Raw genomic sequence first — 20,921 nt, 5'->3', positions numbered from 1 at the left:
TGCGGCAGGTGTCCCTGCATGCCTAGGCCTTTCTTTTTCAGAATGAAAATGTCCAGTTTGGGGGCACCTGGGTGGCTTAGTCAGTTAAGGGTCTGCCTTCGGCTCAGGTCATGATCCCAGGGTCCTGGGATCGAGCCCCAAGTTGGGCTCTCTGCTCAGTGGGGAGTCTGCTTCTCCCTCTCCCTCTCCCCTACCCCGCTTGTGCTCTCTCTCTCTTGCTCTGCTCTCTCACCAGTAAATAAAATTTTTTTTTAATTTTTTTTTTTAAAGATTTTATTTATTTATTTGACAGAGAGAGACATAGCGAGAGAGGGAACACAAGCAGGGGGAGTGGGAGAGGGAGAAGCAGGCTTCCCGCGGAGCAGGGAGCCCGATGCGGGGCTCGATCCCAGGACCCTGGGACCATGACCTGAGCCGAAGGCAGACGCTTAACGACTGAGCCACCCAGGCGCCCCAGTAAATAAAATTTTTTAAAAAATAAATAAATAAGGGGAAAAGAAGAAAAAGAAAATGTCCAGTTTAACTATGCTTGGATGTTATGCTGGAAAGTGCTGTTTTGCTTATCTGGTGGGTCTAGACTTTAGCTCTTCCTTTTTACCAGTTTACTAAGAAAAAACCAACTGTATACCCCTGCTTCCTCATTCTGGGAGCTGGAGGACCTGGCCAGGAAGGAGATTGCTGGATCCTGGCTTCCAGCAGCATACACAGTGACTTGTGACCCTTGGCTCAGTGCAATTCTGCAGAGGGAGGAAGTGGTGGGCCGATGGCCAAGAAGGCCACGGAGATTTGGCTGGTACTATTTCAACTGTGTACCCCAAGAGCTGACCACCCAATGCCCATTCTTCTGCCTGTCAGGTTGGACTGATTGGTGGGGTCAGGTCCTGCTGGCTTTCCTAGTGACTGGGGTAGCTCCTTTGGTTTCACATTCCAGCCTGGCCAGCCTCCTGCCCTTCAGTCTACAAATGGGCTGGGCACTGCTTGACTTTATGTACTTAGAGACAAGCCATTTGGGGTGCCTGGGTGGCTCAGGCGATTAGGCGTCTGCCTTCAGCTCAGGTCATGGTCCCAGGGTCCTGGGATCAAGCTCCACGTCAGGCTTCCTGCTCAGCCAGGAGCCTGCTTCTCCCTCTCTCTCTGCCCCTTCCCAGCTTGTGCTCTCTCTCTCACAAATACATAAATGAAATCTTAAAAAAAAAAAGACAAGCCAGGGCGCCTGGGTGGCTCAGTTGGTTAAGCGACTGCCTTCGGCTCAGGTCATGATCCTGGAGTCCCGGGATCGAGTCCGCATCGGGCTCCCTGCTCGGCAGGGAGTCTGCTTCTCCCTCTGACCCTCCTCCCTCTCGTGCTCTTTGTATCTCATTCTCTCTGTCCCAAATAAATAAATAATAAAAAATCTTAAAAAAAAAAAAAAAAGACAAGCCAGTTAACTGGGTTGTTTTTTTTTTTAATTAATTAATTTATTTATTTATTTGATGGAGAGAGAGACAGCGAGAGAGGGAACACAAGCAGGTGGAGTGGGAGAAGGAGAAGCAGGCTTCCCGCCAAGCAGGGAGCCCTATGCGGGGCTCGATCCCAGGACCCTGGGATCATGACCTGAGCTGAAGGCAGACACTTAACAACTGAGCCACCCAGGCGCCCCCAGTTAACTGATTTTATAGAAGAGAAAGTAGTGCTCACAGGATCAAGAATTTTGGTTGGGAAAAGTCAAAGAGGAAGGGGTAGAAACGTCACACAGAAGAGACAAACTTTGAGAAAAGTTTGATTTTTGAGCCCATGACGTCACAAAATGTAACCTAGACTCAATACCCATCTCTGGCCAAGTTTCATCATGATGTTTAGGATGACTAGGATGAAGGTGACAATTTCTGAGACGTCCCTACCTGGAGAGAGTCTCCTTCAAACCTCAACTCTAGTCTTTCTCCCTTTATAGTGCCCCAGATGCTTGTGTAACCAGAATTGTGTGATGTAGGCTGGGGCAGGGAGGGACAGTGCGTGCTGTGTGTCCAAACCACTCACTTTACGAAGAGGCACTGGCAGCTCTGAAGGAGAAGGGCAGCATGACCAAGGGCAACAATAAGGCATTGGGAGCATGATCATCCTTGAAATAGGAGACCAGGGCTGCTGTCTATGTGAGTCCAGAAACATGGAGGATAAGCTCTATCATCAACGGAAGTAAGGTCCAGAATGCCCAGGTGGACCTCAGTATCGTTCTTGATAATTCCTGGGGTTTAAACAGTATCATGGGGTGCCTGGGTGGCTCAGGTCATGATCCCAGGGTCCTGGGATCGAGCCCCATGTTGGGCTCCCTGCTCAGGGGGGATCCTGCTTCTCCTTCTTCCTCTCCCTCTGCCCCCCTGCTCCTGCTCTTTCTCACTCCCTATCTCAAATAAATAAAATCTTTAAAACAAAACAAAAAAACAGTGTCAGGAAATGTCCACAGCAGGTCATCAAAATTTGTTCAGTGAGGGGTGCCTGGGTGGCTCAGTTGGTTAAGCGTCTGCCTTCGGCTCAGGTCATGATTCTGTAGTCCCAGGATCGAGCCCCGCGTTGGGCTCCCTGCTCAGAGGAGAGACTGCTTCTCCCTCTGCCCCTCCCTCCCCCTACTCGTGCTTGCTCTCTCGCTCTCTCAAATAAATAAAAATCCTTAAAAAAATTTTGCTCAATGAATGAATAAGATGAGTTAGACTTAATTTCTGATATTCTAATTCAGAACTTGGGTAATACTCATCTAAATTCACAAGTCATTATTCGGTAAGTTCCTGGTCAACATGCTGCATTTTATCTGCATATCCCCAAATAATCAGGTAACAGTATCTGTGCCATCTTGTGTGATGGGGCATTTGTCCACAGAGAGGATGGGTATGGGTAAAGGAAGCAAAATTCATACTTAACATGAGGCCTTGTGAAACAAACACAGATTCCTTAATCACAGGAAATAAACTGTTTTAATTCTGATGTTATAAAATGGATGCACTAAGATCACTGAGGATATATTCAGGTACCTGTGGTAAGTACAGAACATACAAGAAAGCAAAGTCCTCATGTCACGTGCACCCTTCAAGGCTGAGACTGTGGACAATATGCTCTCATTGTTGTCCTGGCACTTCTTAACTGTTCATAGCGATACCACCACTAAAACCACAGAAGCCAAGCCATATTTAATTTTTAAAGCCTTGAAACAAGGCCAGTTTGGCTTTGAGACAGCTCAGTGCTACTGGTTTCTTGAGCTCGGTGGGCTATCTCGAATGTTTACCCGCTATTTGACCCTTTTTTTTTTTTTAAGATTTTATTTATTTATTTGACAGAGAGAGAGACAGCGAGAGGGGGAACACAAGCAGGGGGAGTGGGAGAGGGAGAAGCAGGCTTCCCGCCGAGCAGGGAGCCTGATGCGGGGCTCGATCCCAGGACCCTGGGATCATGACCTGAGCCGAAGGCAGACACCCAACGACTGAGCCACCCAGGAGCCCCTATTTGACCCTTTTGTACTGCCAGGTAAAGGTAAAATCAAACTGGAACATGATTTTGTTGAGCAGCTTCTTTTGGTTACTTGGAAAGAAATTGTAGGCGTACTGGGTTATCACGGAATCATTGCTTGTTCTCCTTATAGCTATGTTACCGAGAAGGAAATGGTAGAAGTAATATTGTCAGACAGGAGATGTTGTCCGCTGGGCTTCATTGGTGACTTTATCTTCCCTGGCAAGGGATATACTTGATGCCCTTCCACAGCATCCCCAACAACTCAAATACCATGCTGCCATAGTTAATTTTTTAAAAATATTTAAAATATAAGAAAATTTTAAGTTTACTTTGTTTTTAAAGAATTTATTTTAGAGAGAGAGCATGTGAGTGGGGGTGGGGCAGAGGGCGAGGGAGAGAGAGAGAATGCTAGGCAGGCTCCATATTGGGTGGGACGCGGTCTCATGACCCTGAGATCATGAACTGAGCCAAAATCAAGAGTCATACTGATTAACCAACGGAATCACCCAGGCGCCCCTAAATTTTTTTATTTTAATTTATTTTTATTTTTATTTTTATTTTTTTTAGTAAACAACCTCGTCTTTTATTTGCCCAAGGCCAGCTGTTGCAGGCATTGAGGCCCCAAGACTTCCAGAAGGGATGAAGGGAGGAGGGGCAAACCATCCTGCTTACCAGGTGTTGCCTGCCCCCATCCTCCTTCCTGCAGGAGGTAGAAAGGGAGATAAAGTCTACATTTGTGCCATCAAGGATCATGCCTGCTTTCAGATACTTATAAACATTCAGCTGCTGTTGAGGAAGAAACTGAGGCACTCTGACCCCCCACGCCTCTATGTGCCAGTCCAAGCTTCTGCCTGCTCCTCTTTCTCTCTCCAGAATGAGCTGCAGGCAGCCTTTTGCTGGGGAGGGTCTTAGGAGCCCATCTGGTGGCCTGTGGGGGGGAAGGCCAGCCAGGGTCAAGGGCTGGGGATGGGGGAGCAGGAGGAGAGGTGTGGTTGGAAGAGCAGCTGCTGGGAGGGGGGAGTCAGCACTGAATAGGGGACCCCAGCTGGGGTTTCATAATGATATCAGTGGGGGACAGCCAGAGCCCTTTGCTGTCTAGATGGGGAAACTGAGGCAGAGACTCCTCCCATCTTAAGAGAAGGGAGGGGCCTCCTATCAGCTATTCCGGTCCATTCATCTTCCCCACGAAGACACTACAGCCCGGGAGCTGGAGTTCCTCGTCAGTGGTCACTTGGTGTTTAGACTGAGACACAAGGAGTGGAAGGCAGCTGGGTCACCTGGCCAGGGAGCCCCCTCCTGTTGTGACAAACCAGAGGAGCACCTTCCCCTACCTCAGCTGCTGGGGCGAGAGGCTGGGCTGAGCCTGCCCAACCCTACTCACGTGCCTGAGAAAGGCTCATTTTTAGCACCTGGCCTCTTTTCCCTGCCTGGAGGGAGCTTGGGGGACAGAGCAGGGAAGAAAGCGGCCAAAGGGAACAGGGAGACCTGGAAGCAGGGCCCCAGGGGATGTCTGATTGTGCTCTTCTCCCCACCCCAAGGGAACCTGGGCCCAGAGCAGGGCCCTCAGCCTCCATGCAGCGTGGATATGAAGAGGATGCTGTCCTGGTCCTGCAGCTGGTAGTCCAGCTCGCCCAGCAGTTCCCATTCCTGGGCACACGCTGTCTCCCTGGATGAACAACTCTGGCCGCTCTTAAAGCAAATTCTTCTTGATCCAGACAAGGAGGTTCCCGATGTTCCAGGGCTCCTCCTGTCCAGGTAAGGTGACCTGATGTTTCTTTACGCCGTTGAAAAGGAGCTCCGCACCACCTCCGAACTCCACCTCCACTGACAAGGGTGCTGCCATGTTGAGGAAGCCCAAATTTTTTTTAAGTAGACTCCATGCCCAGTCTCATGACCCTGAGATCAAGACCTGAGCTGAGATCAAGAGTCAGAGGCTTACCCGACTGAGTGCCCCTATGATAGTTAATTTTATGTGTCAACTTGACTGGGCCATGGGGCACTGATATTTGGTCAACCATTGTTCTGGGAGTTTCTGTAAGGGTGTTCTGGAATGAGATCAACATTTAAATCAGTAGACTGAGTAAAGCACATTGCCTTCTCCCATTGTGGGTGGGCCTCATCTAATCAGTTGAAGGCCCAAATATAACAAAAGGACTCTTTCTCAAGTAAGAGAATTTTCCTGCCTGACTGCCTCCAAACTGGGGCATTGGCTCTTCCTGGGTTTCCAGCCTGCTAACCTTCTACAAGGAACTACTCTATCAGCTCTTAAGGGTTGAGAACCATAAGAACCATTCCAGACTCAGACTGGAATGAAATCATCAGCTTTCCTTGGTCTACAGTTTGCCAACTCATCCTGCAGATGAGACCTGCCTGCCTCCATAATTGCATAAGCCAATTCCTTATAATAAATCTCTACACACACACACACACACACACACACACTCCTTATTGGTTCTTACTGGAGAACCCTAATACATATACCCAGGCCTCCTAATTTTCAAGAGCTCACATCCCAGTCCCAACAATATATCTGCCGGAGGAGTACTATGATGGCCAGGAACCCTGAAATGGGAGGACAAACAACACAGGGCCACACCAGAAAGCCAGACATGATTTGTCAGCCTTTATTAACCAAAAGCACAGCCGAGCCCTAGAGTTTCCTTTTAAAAAACCCAACCTTGTTTATGGCAAACAATGATTTAATTATATGTTCAATACTACAGAGCAATAATTGATCACTTTCTAATCACTTATTCTTCTGACATTAAAATACAAGTGTAAAACGGTTAAAATAAGATTCTCCCCAATGATTTAAAAACAACTCCAATTGAAAGACATTTCAAATACTATGTGTAGAACTCAGGACCAAAAAAAGACCTTAAAACATTTTACCTTTGAGGTAGCACAATAATGCTGAATTAGATTTCTTTTCTTACAATGAGCTTAAGAAAACAATGAGGAAATCTACCTTTTGCTCAAGGTGGGCTAAATGGTTTTCTACAAATACCCCATGAGGTTAGTGACAGTTTCCTCCTTTTTTTTTTCTCTTTTTTTTTTAAGTATAAAGATAGCCCTGCAGTGTGTAAAAGGAAACCCACAGGGGAAGGCCGCTTCCCATAAAATAGACATTAGAATCATTGAGGAATGTCAGCAGTCAAGACAGGAGGAACAAGAGGTAATTGTAGTGAAAAACCAAAACAACTTGTATCTTGGCAAGACTGGTTTACAAGTGTATGTCAAGAACAAAAATTCCAACATCAGCCAACCGAAAACAAAATATAAAAGATGACATTCATGGGTCTTTTTCCTTTTACTCTGTGCAAAAATGCTCTTTCACTCTTTCTAAATGAGAGAAGACGGTTTCTGCACAGCGACTTGACGTGGAAATGCTGTATGCCCAGGGTACCGCTGGGCCCCAGGGGCACCTCTCACTGACTACCACTGCGAGCAGAGAATCTGGGCATTAAGAGGATGAACATGACCTCTCCTGGTCGGAGAACCATTTCTTGCCACTTTGCTGCTGAATTCACTCATTAAACTGCTCAAAGAAAAGATGCACCCTGACTCCTGAGAATCTACAGCAATTATATGTAAAACGATCAACTAAGAGGACAGCACACGTGAAGCCTTCCTTCAGAGACTACAACCAAAACAAGAGGGTGGGTGTGATAAACTGGGGCTAGAAGAAAGGATAATACTGTAGGTTGGGCCTCAAGGCTCTCAGGAATATTTTCCATCATCCCAAATCAATAGCAAAGCCAGGAAAGAGGACGTGAAGCTCTAACCCATGGAAGAGAAGAATATAAAAGGGATCTCTTCCCAACACACTCCTCTCCTTGAGGCTCAACCAACAGTGCAGGGCTTGCCTGGCATACTGTGGACACCTGAGCCCTCAGTTGAGCTCAGTCTGCCACCTCTGATCCCCCAGGCTGCCAAGAGAACTGGAACCCTGTCAGACTCCTGGTACTATTGCACTCACACTGGTGAGTGAAAGTCTTCCTTCCTAAGCCAGACCCCCAAGGGGCCCTGTATGCAGTGAGGATCTATACTCATGACCCATATGTCAGTCTGTAGTTAGAGCAGGAGGACTCAAACCTGGATGAATTCTACTCTGTAAAACAGCAACCATCAGTGAGTTGGGGGTACCAAAGAGGCTTCTGTGAAGGGGGAAGACTGAACTGGGATGTGCAAGAAGGCAGGATGAGAAGCCCATGCCTAGCAGCCTGCAGGAGTGACTCTGGCACTGAGCTCCCAGCCAGCCCTGACTAATGCTGGCACGGGGGTGCAAAGGGGGCATCTGCTCAGTGTTTAAACAGAGTCCTCGAATAGAGGGGGCTAGAGCTCTGTGACACTCCTAAAGCTCACTGTCTGTGCCTGCTCCTTTTGGAAGAAACAGGTGTGATTCTTGTCTGCTAAAGTACAAGATCTTCTTTCGTAATTTATTTGATAATAAAGCAACACCCTAGAAAAGAACCTTGGAAAATTGTGGGAAAAAAACCACATGGGCTTTCCCATAGCTAGCTGCCTGTTTGGGAGTATTAGTTACAACCTTTCATGATTCTGGGAGCTGCAATGCAGGCTACCTAGCTAGGGCTGTCTGAAAAGAGTCCTTCTGCTTTTACTTCACGGAACACAAGAAAAAGGGAGACTTGACCAAGGTTGTGGTGGGTCACCACTCTAGAAATCCCTCCACCACACTGTCCATGGCAAAAGCAGAGAGCCCGGCTTCTATGGACAATAGAAGTGACCATGTGGGCTCCATCATTATCCTACAACAGGAATGACTCAAGCCTCAGCATGCAATCTCTTAGGGATTTATTGAGTTACACAAGTTTAAAAAGTAAATCATATTGGAAAGGGCCTCTTGATTTAATATAAGCTTGGCTACAATATTCAAATTTATCTCTATGCAAACTTCACACTGCTCTTAGGATCTCTTGTAGCATCTGATTCTAAGTCATTCTCAAAAAAAAAAAAAATTTATCCTGAACTATATCTAGTTAATTAGGATAATTCATCACAATTCTACTTGATATAATTAAAAGGTTAAAAAGTTTTAAAATACAAGCTAATTTACTTTCCTCTGGGGTTAATAATTGGAACCCCAAATATCCCAACACCTTAACTAGAAAGGTCTTTGCAGTAATTCCATGAAATAGTGAATGATTGATTTTTTTTTTTAAAGATTTTTATTTATTTATTCATGAGAGACAGAGAGAGAGAGAGGCAGAGGGAGAAGCAGGCTCCCAAGGAGCAGAGAGCCCGATGCGGGACTCGATCCCAGGACCCTGGGATCATGACCTGAGCCGAAGGCAGACGCTTAACCATCTGAGCCACCCAGGCGCCCTGATTCTGATTTTTAAAAACAAAGAGTTGATCTTCAGGATGAATGCCTGAGTCAGCTGACACACTGATATATATGACCAGGTCAACGGGAATTCCCCAAATGCAGAAATAAAAAATTTTTAATTTCAAAAAAATAGCTGCTTCTTCTTTAAAGAATTTAAAAATTGATAGTTCAACAGCAAAGCTATGTAACAACACTGGAGAAGGAAAGGGCTCTCTTTGTAATACAACCTCTTGCTGGCACACTGCCATTATCAGCGGGTAGGGGCAACTGGAAACAAGATGGCAGGAGTTGCCCAGGGAAGTATTTGGGTCAGATAAAGTCATGGCACATCCAGACCCTGGCTCCTTAGAAACGGACAGTAATTCATTCATGCAAACCGCACAGAGATTAAATAAAACAAAACAAAATCTACTAAAACAAAACAAAACAAAACAAAACCCCCAACCCAGAAAACCTTCCCTGGCTCTCCGCTACCTGAAGAACGTGCTGAACCCAAATTCTCTGCTCTAACACGGGTCTTCATAACCAATCAGTGTACTCTGGGGTGCTGAGCTGCTGGGCCCGGGGCAGGGCCTTCCCCCCAGCATCGCTGTGAGTTTGGAGATAGCTGTCATGGATGCCCCAGGCCCGCAGACCTCCAGCCTCCCTGCCGCATCTTCTACTGTAAAACCGAAGGCTACCAGTGTGAACAAATGCGGACTTTCTCAAAGGACAAACGAGAAGATCAAGGGCTACGACAATGCCTCCCTTGAGGAAGGTCAGGGGCGGGTGTCTACAGTTGAACACAGCTCTGTGCAGACCTGTGGTGACTTCCAACAGCAACAGTAGCAGCCAGAGAGGAAAGGAAGATGATTACGCTGTGGACTTTGTATCAGGCACTTAAACTGCTGGAGAGACATGCCATTATGAACCAAAGATGTGACAACTGGGCTGGAATAATCATTACGAGTGGTCTAATAATGGGCTTTCAGAAGCAAAGTGGAGGAGGTGTGGGCGGAACCTCTGCCCATCCTGTAGTGCTGACTTTCAAGTGTCCTACATGCCCACGGCCACGGCAATAGCAGCTGGCGGCGGTGGTGAGAGCAGGAACGGGTCTGTCGTGTCTGTCTTCTGCGTGTGTTCTGTGGCTGACCAGAAGGTTTCGGTGTCACACTGAGAAGGCTCTGGGCTGGGGCACACCTACTGCCCGGGGTCAATCAGATCCATGCTGGAGCCAAACATCTTCACCAGCTGTTCCTCGTAGTGTGAGATGTTCCTCTTCATGATGTCCATGCAGGGCCCCAGAAGCCTCTCAAACGCCTGTACGTCCATAACTGCATTGTTAGAAAGAGGCACGCGAGAGAATGAATTCTCTACACCAATAATTCAAAGTCATTTCCCTCATGCAAACCTTCTCTCACATATACCCATTCACCTCAGGGAATCAGACTGGGGGATGCTGGGTGCTTGGAAAAAGGACGGATGTTTCTATGTGAGCCCAGCCGGACTGTGTCATCTGTTGGCGACTTTGCAGAGCCCAGCAGCACCTACTCACTGGGTCCCAGCAGAGCCTTGGACACCTGCCTCCGTGACTGCTCTTCTCACAGGCTATCCTCACTCAGTGCTCAGAAATGTCTGCTCAAAGGGTACAGTCACCCATTCCTAGTTGGTCCCACAGACTGTTCAAGCCTAGATGTGTGTGAGAACTGGTGAAATGAGTCAAGGCTTACTGATGGGGCAAAAAAAAAAAAATACTGCGTGTTAGGAAAAAAAGCATTAGTGCATAAAGAATCTATTTTTCTTACCTAAGCATGTGACATCCCCCACTGCATATGCTGAAGCAGCTCTGGGCTTGTTGGTGACCAGTGCCAGCTCTCCGAAGTACTGCCCCTTACGACAACGGGCTATCTCGACCTCCTGGTTCCCGCCGTCCTTGTTCGCTTTGGTCTAGAGCGGGTGGAAAACATGACTAGGCTGGTTCCGGAACGCAGCTGAGCACATCCACTTACACACACTTGCATTCCCTTCTTGGGACACTTAAAACGCAATTATTGAGAAATTCACTTTGCGGAGACACTAACTGTACCATGTCAACTGCATGGGCTAGTTCATCTCAGCGGTCTGGGTTGGTTTCTTTTATTTTTATTTTTTAAGATTTTATTTATTTATTTGACAGAGAGAGACACAGCGAGAGAGGGAACACAAGCAGGGGGAGTGGGAGAGGGAGAAGGAGGCTTCTTGCAGAGCAGGGAGCCCGATGCGGGGCTCGATCCCAGGACCCTGGGACCGTGACCTGAGCAGAAGGCAGGCGCTTAATGACTGAGCCACCCAGGCGCCCTCAGTGGTCTGGTTTAATTAGAGGAGCTGGCTTTTACCTGGGCCTTCATCCAAGGCCCAACAGCTTTCAGGTAATGGCTAAGTATCAAGAGGTAGGGAGCAGACCATTTTCTTTGGAAGACATATGTATCTTCCAAAGGAAAAAAATATACGTAATTATTATAACATACATTATATATATTATGTCAATATATATGATCATATTATAGTGTCAATTATATATTAACATAAAACACATATATTTTTTTATATATTATACATTTACATATATATATATATATATATATATATATATATATATATGAATGCTGTCCTTTTGGTAGATGCTGACTTCTGAGGTACAAGAGAAAAGATAAGGTCTTTTATTAATTCCTGCTAAATGATGTTAATGTTTCTCTTAGATAAAGTCACAATCCCGGGTCACTTCTTTTTTATTTGGGACCATGCCTTTCTCGGACAATACTTTACAGTGACAAGTTTTCTTTTTAGGTACTGCCTGCTCTGTAAGTTAGTGGTTCCCCACCCCCCACTACACACATTTTTTTTTTTAGAAGAGCTAAGTGACTAAAAAAACTTTTTTAATAATGTTCAACCTGGATATTTAGTGCTTTAACTCTGTATTAAGAAATCAAGCAGGGGGGAGCCTGGGTGGCTCAGCCAGTTATGCGTCTGCCTTCAGCTCAGGTCGTGATCCCAGGGTCCTGGTAAGGAGCCCTGCATCGGGCTCCCTGCTCAGTGGGGAGTCTGCTTCTCCCTCTCCCTCTGCCCCTCCCCTCCGCTTGTGCTCTCTCTCTCTCTCTCAAATAAATAAAATCTTAAAAGAAAAAAAAAAAGAAATCAAGCAGGTTTTAATTAGTGCTTATCAAATTATGGAAAATAATGTAGTATATTATATTTAATATCTAGAGTTTCCTTTTTTTTTTTTACAAATCCATCTGCTAAGCTAAGCAATAATTTCAGTAAAAAATTATTTAGAATTTATTAGTAAGAATTAGTCTCAATCTCTAAGAGCCACTTTAGGTTAGAGGCAGGTAAGCCTCCTTCCACACTTCCGCCCCAACCTGTTCCCTCTGAAGCTGATCTGCTCCACCAGAGCCAGCACTCTCCTTCCAGTTTCTGTAGCATCCTCTGGGGCTGCAGACGTGTTTGTGCCCAAGTAGTCCCTTCTTTAGAGTAGCAGTTAACACACTGTCATATGAACGCCAGCCCCCAGGGGATTTGTTACAATGCAGATTCTGATTCAGTAGGTCTGGGGCAGAGTCCAAGACTCTGCATTCCTGACAAGCTCCCCCCACCCCTAGAGCCACAGTGCTGCTGGTCCCACATACCCAACATTATGCTGTGATCAACAAGTGTCAATGAGTATTTGAGAAATGTACAAACATATATCACTAGTCCAAAAACAGTAAGTAAAAGAACATAGATGTTTCAACCTATTGTTTCATGTGAAACAGCAGATCTATTTTTAATAGAGGCAGTAATCATGTTTTTCTTTCTCCATATTTAACTTTTACTAAAGATAGTCTGTAAAAGGTTTCATATTAGGTTAGAATTATATTTAACTATTTTAACAAATTCTACATTCTTAAAAAAAATTGGAATAGGGAAATCTGGTGACAATGGATTTATGATGAGAATCACTCCTCCCACTCACTGGCCATCAGTTTTCTAGGCCTCCCTATCCACGAAATGGCATAGTAATGCTGGTCCTAAAGACCTGCCCCCAGTGCTCTAGAAAGGAAGCTTTTTTCATATTCAACACCCACATGTATGCCTTTATCATGTAATTCCCCCACTTTCTACTAGGGGGTTTATCTTTTTCTTATTGATTTATAGGCCAGTATTTCTCATATCATTAATTATGTCACAGAGGCAAAGGCAATAGGAACAAAGAGAAATATACTAAATCCCTACCACTGGAGGTACTTAAACATGGGTCTTTGCCAGTCACATACCTCATAGAACAATGATGGTTTTGTTACACCAGACACCCTTCACATTATTTAAAGCAAGCAGCGACTTTCTGTGCATGCACCTGGCATAAATCGCACCATCACACACGGACTCACCTTGCTTCTGATCAGGATGCTCACCTCTCCGGACTCTATAATGTAGAAGCTATCAGCCTTTTCACCCTAGAGAGGGAGAGAACGTTGTCAGAGCTATACATATGTATTGGCGAGGGACACAGAAATAGATAATTTTCTCATTGCCCTGATTTGTATTTATTTTCCAACTCTACAAATTAACCAGTGGCTAACAAATTCAGTACAAAACGAGAGGATCCTGGTCACTGGGAATGTCAGTCTAACTATGACTGACACACATCTCTCACTTCCCAACATGGAATATTCATATTTCTCCTCATGAGTATGCCCAGGCTGCACACAGCATCACTATTGCTCAGGTTAGTCTGCTATTGAAACCTGTGACTGGGGGAGGGAGGATGGGGCAGGGGGGACCAATAGACAAAACTACTACAGACAATATTAAGGTGACTCCTGGCTACCCCTGGGCCTCGGGCCCAGGGATAATCTGGACCACCAAATGCAGCCCTCCAGAGGACAGGGTGGATCTGGAGAAAGCCCTGCCTTGGTGAAGGAGGTACTTTGATATGGGTTGATGTCACCCTTATGAGCCTCAGGCTTTTCTTTCACTTGCTTGGATTTTAAACCACTTGGCTGAACCAGTCATTCAGGTATTTCAACAAGTAATTAAGTATTTACTATGTGCCAAGACACTGTTTTAGGTATGTGAGATGTATCTGTGGACAAAACAAATATCCCTACCCTTGTGGGAATTATAGTCTGATAGGGCAAACAAACTGTAAACAATCAACATAGTGAATCAGCAAATGATACTGTTGTGTTGGAAGGCAATTAAGTACTAGGGGAAGAAAGCAGAGCAGGCAATGTGGGATCTGGAGTGCCGGGGGAGGAGAAACTCTGCTGTATGGCCACAGTATACAGCAGACTCTCATCAGAGGGTGAAATCTGAGCGAAGGCTGGGAGAAGAGGATTTCACAGGCCCATTTCAGGCTCTGACACCTTTCTCTTAACATCCGGAGCAACGACCATCTACACTGGGTAATTCAATACTAATCATGTGTCCTCATTCCACGTGGGTCTTATGTCTTCAGAAGAATCTACACTTCTGAATTTGCGTAAGACTTCACTGTCCTTCAACTACTGCACAGAACTCCAAATGTCCACCTTACAACTGGGGCTGCCATTCCTGAGTCAGTCTAGTCCCAGTTCACTATGTAATAATCACTGCTCCATGTGAGTACAAGCCACAGCGTTATAAAGAGGTGTCTGCGGGTTTCTGCGCTGCTGTGTGGGGTAAGTCCCCTGTACCCAGCAGAGCCAAATCAGCATGAAATTCTAGAATTACACAAAGAGCTCCCTGACACGAGTTGCTGAAGGAAACTAAGGGGGTGCCAGACGCAGGGTCACCAGGAGGAAGAGTGGTTTCTAGCCCCAAGAAGGGAGTTTCATAAAGGAAGATGTGATTACCTGTGTTCAGTTCTGTCGGGAGGTCAAGAGTAATAATGATTCAAATGTGTGGAAACATTTGGTGACCAAGACGAGGGTGGTATAGCAATGAGCCACAAAAGGGACAGGTGGTGAAGGGTGGTGCCCGAGCTCTTTTTGCTTAGATAGATGTGCTCATTTTTCAAGGCTGCAGCCTAATGAACTTTTATACATGTATGTAGCTGTATGACCACCCCCTCGATCAAAACAGAAAATCTTTCTGGCCTCCAGCCTAAAGAGTGTTTCTCAGTCAAAACCACCACTACTTCACCTATTAGGTAATTGTGTCTGACTTCTGTCCTTGCAGTTTTCCTTAACTTCTGTTAAGGAAAGGAAGGTTGTTCCTTAACTTCATGTAAATGGAATCGCACATTGCCTTTTGTGTCTGGCTTCTGCTAGTCCACATTGTGAGACGGCACTTTGAATGTGCTTGCCTGTGAAAGGAATGAGAAGCTAGTTGCTGGAGTAAAAACAGTGAGTGGAGGAATGTGAGTGTATTTGGAGGACAAGAGAAACTCAGGCATGTCTACAGGATGAAAAGAATGAGTTTGATGAGGGGCGCCTGGGTGGCTCAGTCGTTAGGCGTCTGCCTTCAGCTCAGGTCATGATCCCAGGGTCCTGGGATGGAGCCCCGCATCGGGCTCCCTGCTCGGCGGGAAGCCTGCTTCTCCCTCTCCCACTCCCCCTGCTTGTGTTCCCTCTCTCGCTGTGTCTCTGTCTGTCAAATAAATAAAATCTTTGGAAAAAAAAAAAAAGAAGAAGTTAGATGAACAGGGGTGCTCAAATAGAGCAGAAATCTGCTGCCAATGCTGTGTGCTCCCTCCCAGCAGGCACTCTGGTGAGCGCTGCATGTACATTGCTTCATACGAGCACCTAAGAAGTCAATAAAGTCGGTACTACTGCTACCCCATTTTACAGATGAATTTCCTCAGAAGCTCAAAAGATAAATAACTCTGCCATAGGAGGCAAAGGGAATAGCTGGTGGATTCCGGACTGAGAGGAGATGGGAAGGAATATTACCAAGACCACGTGGAATAACGAGGCTTGCCTAGGTAAGAGTCTGCTTCTCCCTCTGCCCTCAACCCGCTCTCATGCTCTCTCTCTCTCACTAATAAATAAATAAAATCTTTTTAAAAATTTGTAAGGATGTAACAAGAGAAACTCTGAAGGGGGCAGCTTGCCAGGGGCTCCCCTGACAGCACGTATGGTCTAGAGAACACCCAGAGACAGGCTGAGATGCACACTAGCATCCCACCATCCCGTGCAACAGGCAGTGGCCTCTGTTCTTTCTTCTGTATCTGGGCCCCAACTGCACACCTGCATTAAGCAAGGCACCCACCCATAGGCACAACCATATGTAAAGAACAGCTGGGTTGCAGGGAGAGGCTAGTGGCATGCTGGTGCTAAAGAGTCCCAGCAGTCCCAGCACAACTGTCAAGAGGGACTTAAGGCAGCAATCTCTCAATGCTGATGATCATCACTGATCTTCACAGATTCTGGGAAGCTTCTAGTTTTAAAATGCTAAGCAACCAACTCAAGAGAATGGGGTGGGGGGGAGCGGATATAGCAAAAACAAAGTAGAAGAAAGGAAATAAGATAAAGACAGAAAGTAATGAAACAAAACGTTCAACAGGATTAATAAAAGGTGAGAGTTGGTTCTTCAAAAAGACTGAAAGAATTGATAAGCCCCTCGCAAGCTTGAGCGAGAAAAAAAAAAAGGAGAAGGCACAAAACAACATCAGGAATGAAGACGGGAACATCATTCTAGGTCTTGTATATATTTAAAAGGTGTTATAGGGGAAACAATCAACAAACTAAAAGGCAGCCTACAAAATGGGAGAAGATATTTGCAAATGACGTATCAGATAAAGGGTTAGTATCCAAAATCTCTAAAGAATTTACCAAACTCAACACCCAAAAACAAATAATCCTATGAAGAAATGGGCAGACAGGGGGCCCTGGGTGGCTCAGTCGTCAAGCATCTGCCTTCGGTTCAGGTCATGATCCCAGGGTTCTGGGATCGAGCCCCATGTCGGGCTCCCTGCTCAGCGTGGCCTCTGCTTCTCCCTCTGCCTGCCACTCCCCCTGCTTGTGTTCCTGTTCTCACTATCTCTCTCTGTCAAATAAATAAAAAATCTTAAAAAAAAAAAAAAAGAAATGGGCAGACAACATGAATAGACACTTTTCCAAAGAAGACATCCAGATGGCTAACAGACACATGAAAGGATGCTCAACATCACTCATCATCAGGGAAATGCAAATCAAAACTATGATGAGATACTACCTCAAGCCTGTTAGAATGGCTAAAATTAACAACACAAGAAACAGCAGGTGTTGGCGAGGATGCAGAGAAAGGGGAACTTTCTTGCACTGTTGGTGGGAATGCAAGCTGGTGCAGCCACTCTGGAGAACAATTTGGAGGTTCCTCAAAAAGTTAAAAATAGAACTACCCTATGACCCAGCAATTACACTACTAGGTATTTACCCAAAGGATACAAAAATACAGATTCAAAGGGGTACATGCACCCCGATGTTTATAGCAGCATTATCAATAATAGACAAACTATAGAGAGAGCCCAAATGTTCATCAACTGATGAAAATAGATAAAGATGTGGTACACACACACACACACACACACACAATGGAATATTACTCAGCCATCAAAAAAGAATGAAATCTTGCCATTTGCAACAACGTGGATAGAGCTAAAGTGTATTAGGCTAAGCGAAATAAGTTAGGGGAATACAAATACCATATGATTTCATTCATATGTGGAATTTAAGAAAGAAAACAGATGAACATATTGGGAAGGGTGGGGGGAAAGGAGAGAGGACAGAGGAACCATAAGACACTATTAATGATAGAGAACAAAATGAAGGTTGACGGGAGAGAGGTGGGGGTGGGTGGGCTAAATGGGTGAAGTTAAAAGGAGGGCACTTGTTGTGATGAGCACCGGGTTTTGTATGTAAGTGATCAATCACTGAATTCTACTCCAGAAACCAATACTGCAATGTATATTAGCTAAGTAAAATTTAAATAAAAATATAAAAAAATAAAAGGTGTTACAGGAACGTTATGACCAACTTTATGCCAATAACACTGAATTTTAGACAAAGATGAAATAGAAAACTTAAATAGTTTAACAATTAAAATAATTTAATCTATAGTCAAAAATCTTCCCACAAAAGAAACACTGATAAGTTCTGTAAGATATCGAAAGAATTCTAGTTTGGGGTTTTTTTTTTAAGATTTTATTTATTTATTTGACACAGAGAGAGAGAGAGCACGCATGCACACAAGCAGGGGGCACAGCAGGCAGAGGGAGCGGGAGAAGCAGACTCCCCGCTGAGCAGAGAGCCTGAGTGGGGCTTGATCCCAAAACCCTAGGATCATGACCTGAGTCGAAGGCAGACGCTTAAGGGACTGAGCCACCCCAAGAAATTACAGATCAGTCTCACTTGGGAATATAGCCATAAAATCTTAACAAAATATTAACAAACTAGATTCATCAACATATGAAAAGGATACTACACAATGACCACGTTGGTCTATCTCAGCAACAAAAGGCTGCTTTAACATTTCAAAATCAAATGAATGTAATCACTGAAGCCTTGTTCATAACAGCTAAAAACTAGGAACACCCCAAATGTCCATCAGCAGTGGGGAGGCAAATAATTTATTCACACACTGGAATATTGTACAGCAATGAAAACCAACAAACTACAGCTGCACACAACAATGTGGGTGAATGCTGAGCAAACAAAGATGCAAATAAAATAATACTTTCTAATTCCAATTTAGAAATTTAAAAAAGTAGCAGGATGTGGCCATATTGTTTAGGGTGTATACCTCAGTGTCAATCACTACAAAGGAAAGCAAATACATGACTACCATAAAAGTCAGGATAGGGAGGTAGGAAGGCTGTGACTAGGAAGGAGCTCATGAGGGTGGAACAGCTTCTGAGGTATAAGGGGGCTTCTCTGAAAATATCTAGAAATAAGTTTCTGGATTATAGAATAAATTCAGCTTTACAGGATGAGGGTAAATTTCTCTCAAAAGGGTTATTCTATTAACAGTGAATAAAACTTCCTACTACATCTTGCAATTGTCAGTTTCCTACTTTTTGCCAAGCCAATAGGTATGAAAATAGTTCTCACTGTGGTTTTTATTTTTTTATTTTTATTTGAGAGAGAGAGAGCATGAGAGGGGGTAGGGTCAGAGGGAGAAGCAGGCTCCCCGCCGAGCAGGGAGCCTGATGTGGGACTTGATCCCCAGACTCCAGGATCACGACCCGAGCCGAAGGTAGTTGCCTAACCAACTGAACCACCCAGGCGCCCTGACTGTGGTTTTTAATTTGCACTTCCTAATTACTCAATGAGGCTGAAGCCAATTCATTTTTCACTGATGCCAGAACTATGCTTCGAGAATACAATTCTCATAGTGTCATCTTTCCTCTCAAAAATCTTTGAAAGTGCTTCTCAAACATTTCCACCAAGTATTCTTAATGCAAGGGCATTTCCAAGTCTTGGAATAGTCTATAGCAGGGGTTTTCAAACTTTAGCAAAAAACATTAAAATCGTCTGGAGGTGTTGTTGATACCAAAACCAGACAAAGACATCACAAGAAAACTACAGACCAATATCCTTCATGAACAAACACCAAAATCCTTAACAAGGGAGTTACCCACTACATGCTAGATGGGATGCTGCCTAATTCACAAATTACTTAATAAAGCCAATAAGATCTTCAAATTAAAAAAAAAACTTAACAAAATTTTAGCAAGTTAAATCCAGTAATAAATAAAAAGGATAATATATCATGACCAAGTAGGACTCACTCCAGGATGCAAGCTTGGTTTAATATTCAAAATTCAATCGATGTTAAAAAAAAAGTCAAGCAATGTAATTCATAGTTGTTAACTAAAAAAGAAAACCCATATGAGCACCGCAATAAAAACAGCAAAAACATCTGACAAAATTCAACATCTTTTCATGATAAAAACTGAGAAAACTAGGAAGAGAAGGAACCTTCCCTAACCTGATTAAGGGCACTTATAAAGAAGCTTACAGTTTACATTATACTTAATGGTGAACAACTAAATGCTTTCCTCTTAAGATCAATAACAAGACCAATAACAAGACAAAGATGTCTGTTTTCAGCGTTTCTATTCAATATTGTACTGGAGGATACGGCCAATGCGATAAGACAAATTAATTAATTAATTAAAAATGAAAAAGAAGGCATACAGAAGTAAAACTGTCTTTGTTCATAGATAAAATAATCATCTATATAGAAAATCCCAAGGAAGCTACAAAAAAGCTACTAAAATCAGCAAGGTTAGCAAGGTTGTAAATACCACAGGATCAATATGCAAAATTCAACTGTATTTTTATACACTAGCAATAAATAATTAAATATTGAAAAAAGGAAAACCACTTAGAATAACGTTAAGCATATGAAATATCCAGGTATAAATTTAACAGATGTGTAAGACTTGAAAAGTATAAAATGTTAAGAGAAAAATTAAAATATATAGAAAAGTATAAATAAAAGTATAGAAAAAGTATATAAAAGTATAAAAAAGTATAAAGACCTGAAAAGTATAAAATATTACAGAGAAAAATTAAAACATATAGAAAAATTTAAAAAAATATATATATTATGTTCATGAACCAACTCACTGTAGTGTACGTATCTGACAATAAGCTTTTTTGATTGTAATGTAAGTGAATGACATTAAGCTTTTGATTATTGAGGCAACCATTTCAAAGACACCCATCTTGAATAAACATTGCCAGCTACACAACTAGATAAAGACCCAGGCTGCTCCCACCTATGAAGTTTCCCTTTTAGAAAGCCCTGGGAAATGTAGAAGACTGACCGCTTGAGTGACCACACTTTTCTCTTCCCAGACCCTAATTCCTGCTCTTACATTTTAAATTCGCCAATAAAGAGTGAACCTGCCAAACCCTGGACACCCCACCCTCATCCCCAATAAAGACAGAATTCCAGGTCCCCCACCCTGTGACCTCACTGTGTGGCTCTGGATGTGCCATGTACCCTCCAGGATCTGTGAGTAATAAACCTGTTTTTTCGAAGTTCCCTCATGGTTGTTGCTGAGGTAAGTCTTGCAGTCATAATAAGAACCACAAGGGCTGGTCCAGCCACAACACGGCTCTGGAGAACTGTCTGTGGGGGCTTGCTAGAAGTAGGTGAGTGTCATAGATCAATGGAACAGAATAGA

At 44.1% G+C, this 20,921-nt stretch overlaps 1 protein-coding gene and 1 pseudogene across 1 annotated transcript in view; both read right to left on the bottom strand.

Moving 5' to 3' along the window:
* Positions 1–4,058: 4,058 nt before the first annotated feature.
* On the bottom strand, positions 4,059–5,676 carry LOC118005768 (annotated as a pseudogene).
* A 3,365-nt stretch (positions 5,677–9,041) lies between these two features.
* PRKAR2A (protein kinase cAMP-dependent type II regulatory subunit alpha) overlaps positions 9,042–20,921 on the bottom strand; it is a 116,941-nt gene continuing 105,061 nt past the window's right edge. The window contains exons 9-11 of the mRNA XM_034997751.1: positions 13,213–13,278; positions 10,612–10,753; positions 9,042–10,140 (exon numbers count right to left, since the gene is read on the bottom strand). Of these exons, the coding sequence (XP_034853642.1) occupies positions 10,007–10,140; positions 10,612–10,753; positions 13,213–13,278 (342 nt within the window). The 3' untranslated portion in view covers positions 9,042–10,006. The remainder of the gene's footprint in view (positions 10,141–10,611; positions 10,754–13,212; positions 13,279–20,921) is intronic.

This window comes from Mirounga leonina, unplaced genomic scaffold (assembly GCF_011800145.1).
Source record: "Mirounga leonina isolate KUSES-001 unplaced genomic scaffold, KU_Mleo_1.0 Mir_94, whole genome shotgun sequence".
NCBI lineage: Eukaryota > Metazoa > Chordata > Mammalia > Carnivora > Phocidae > Mirounga > Mirounga leonina.
The sequence above is the reverse complement of the archived record's forward strand: the minus strand, read 5'-3'. Positions and strand labels throughout refer to the sequence as shown.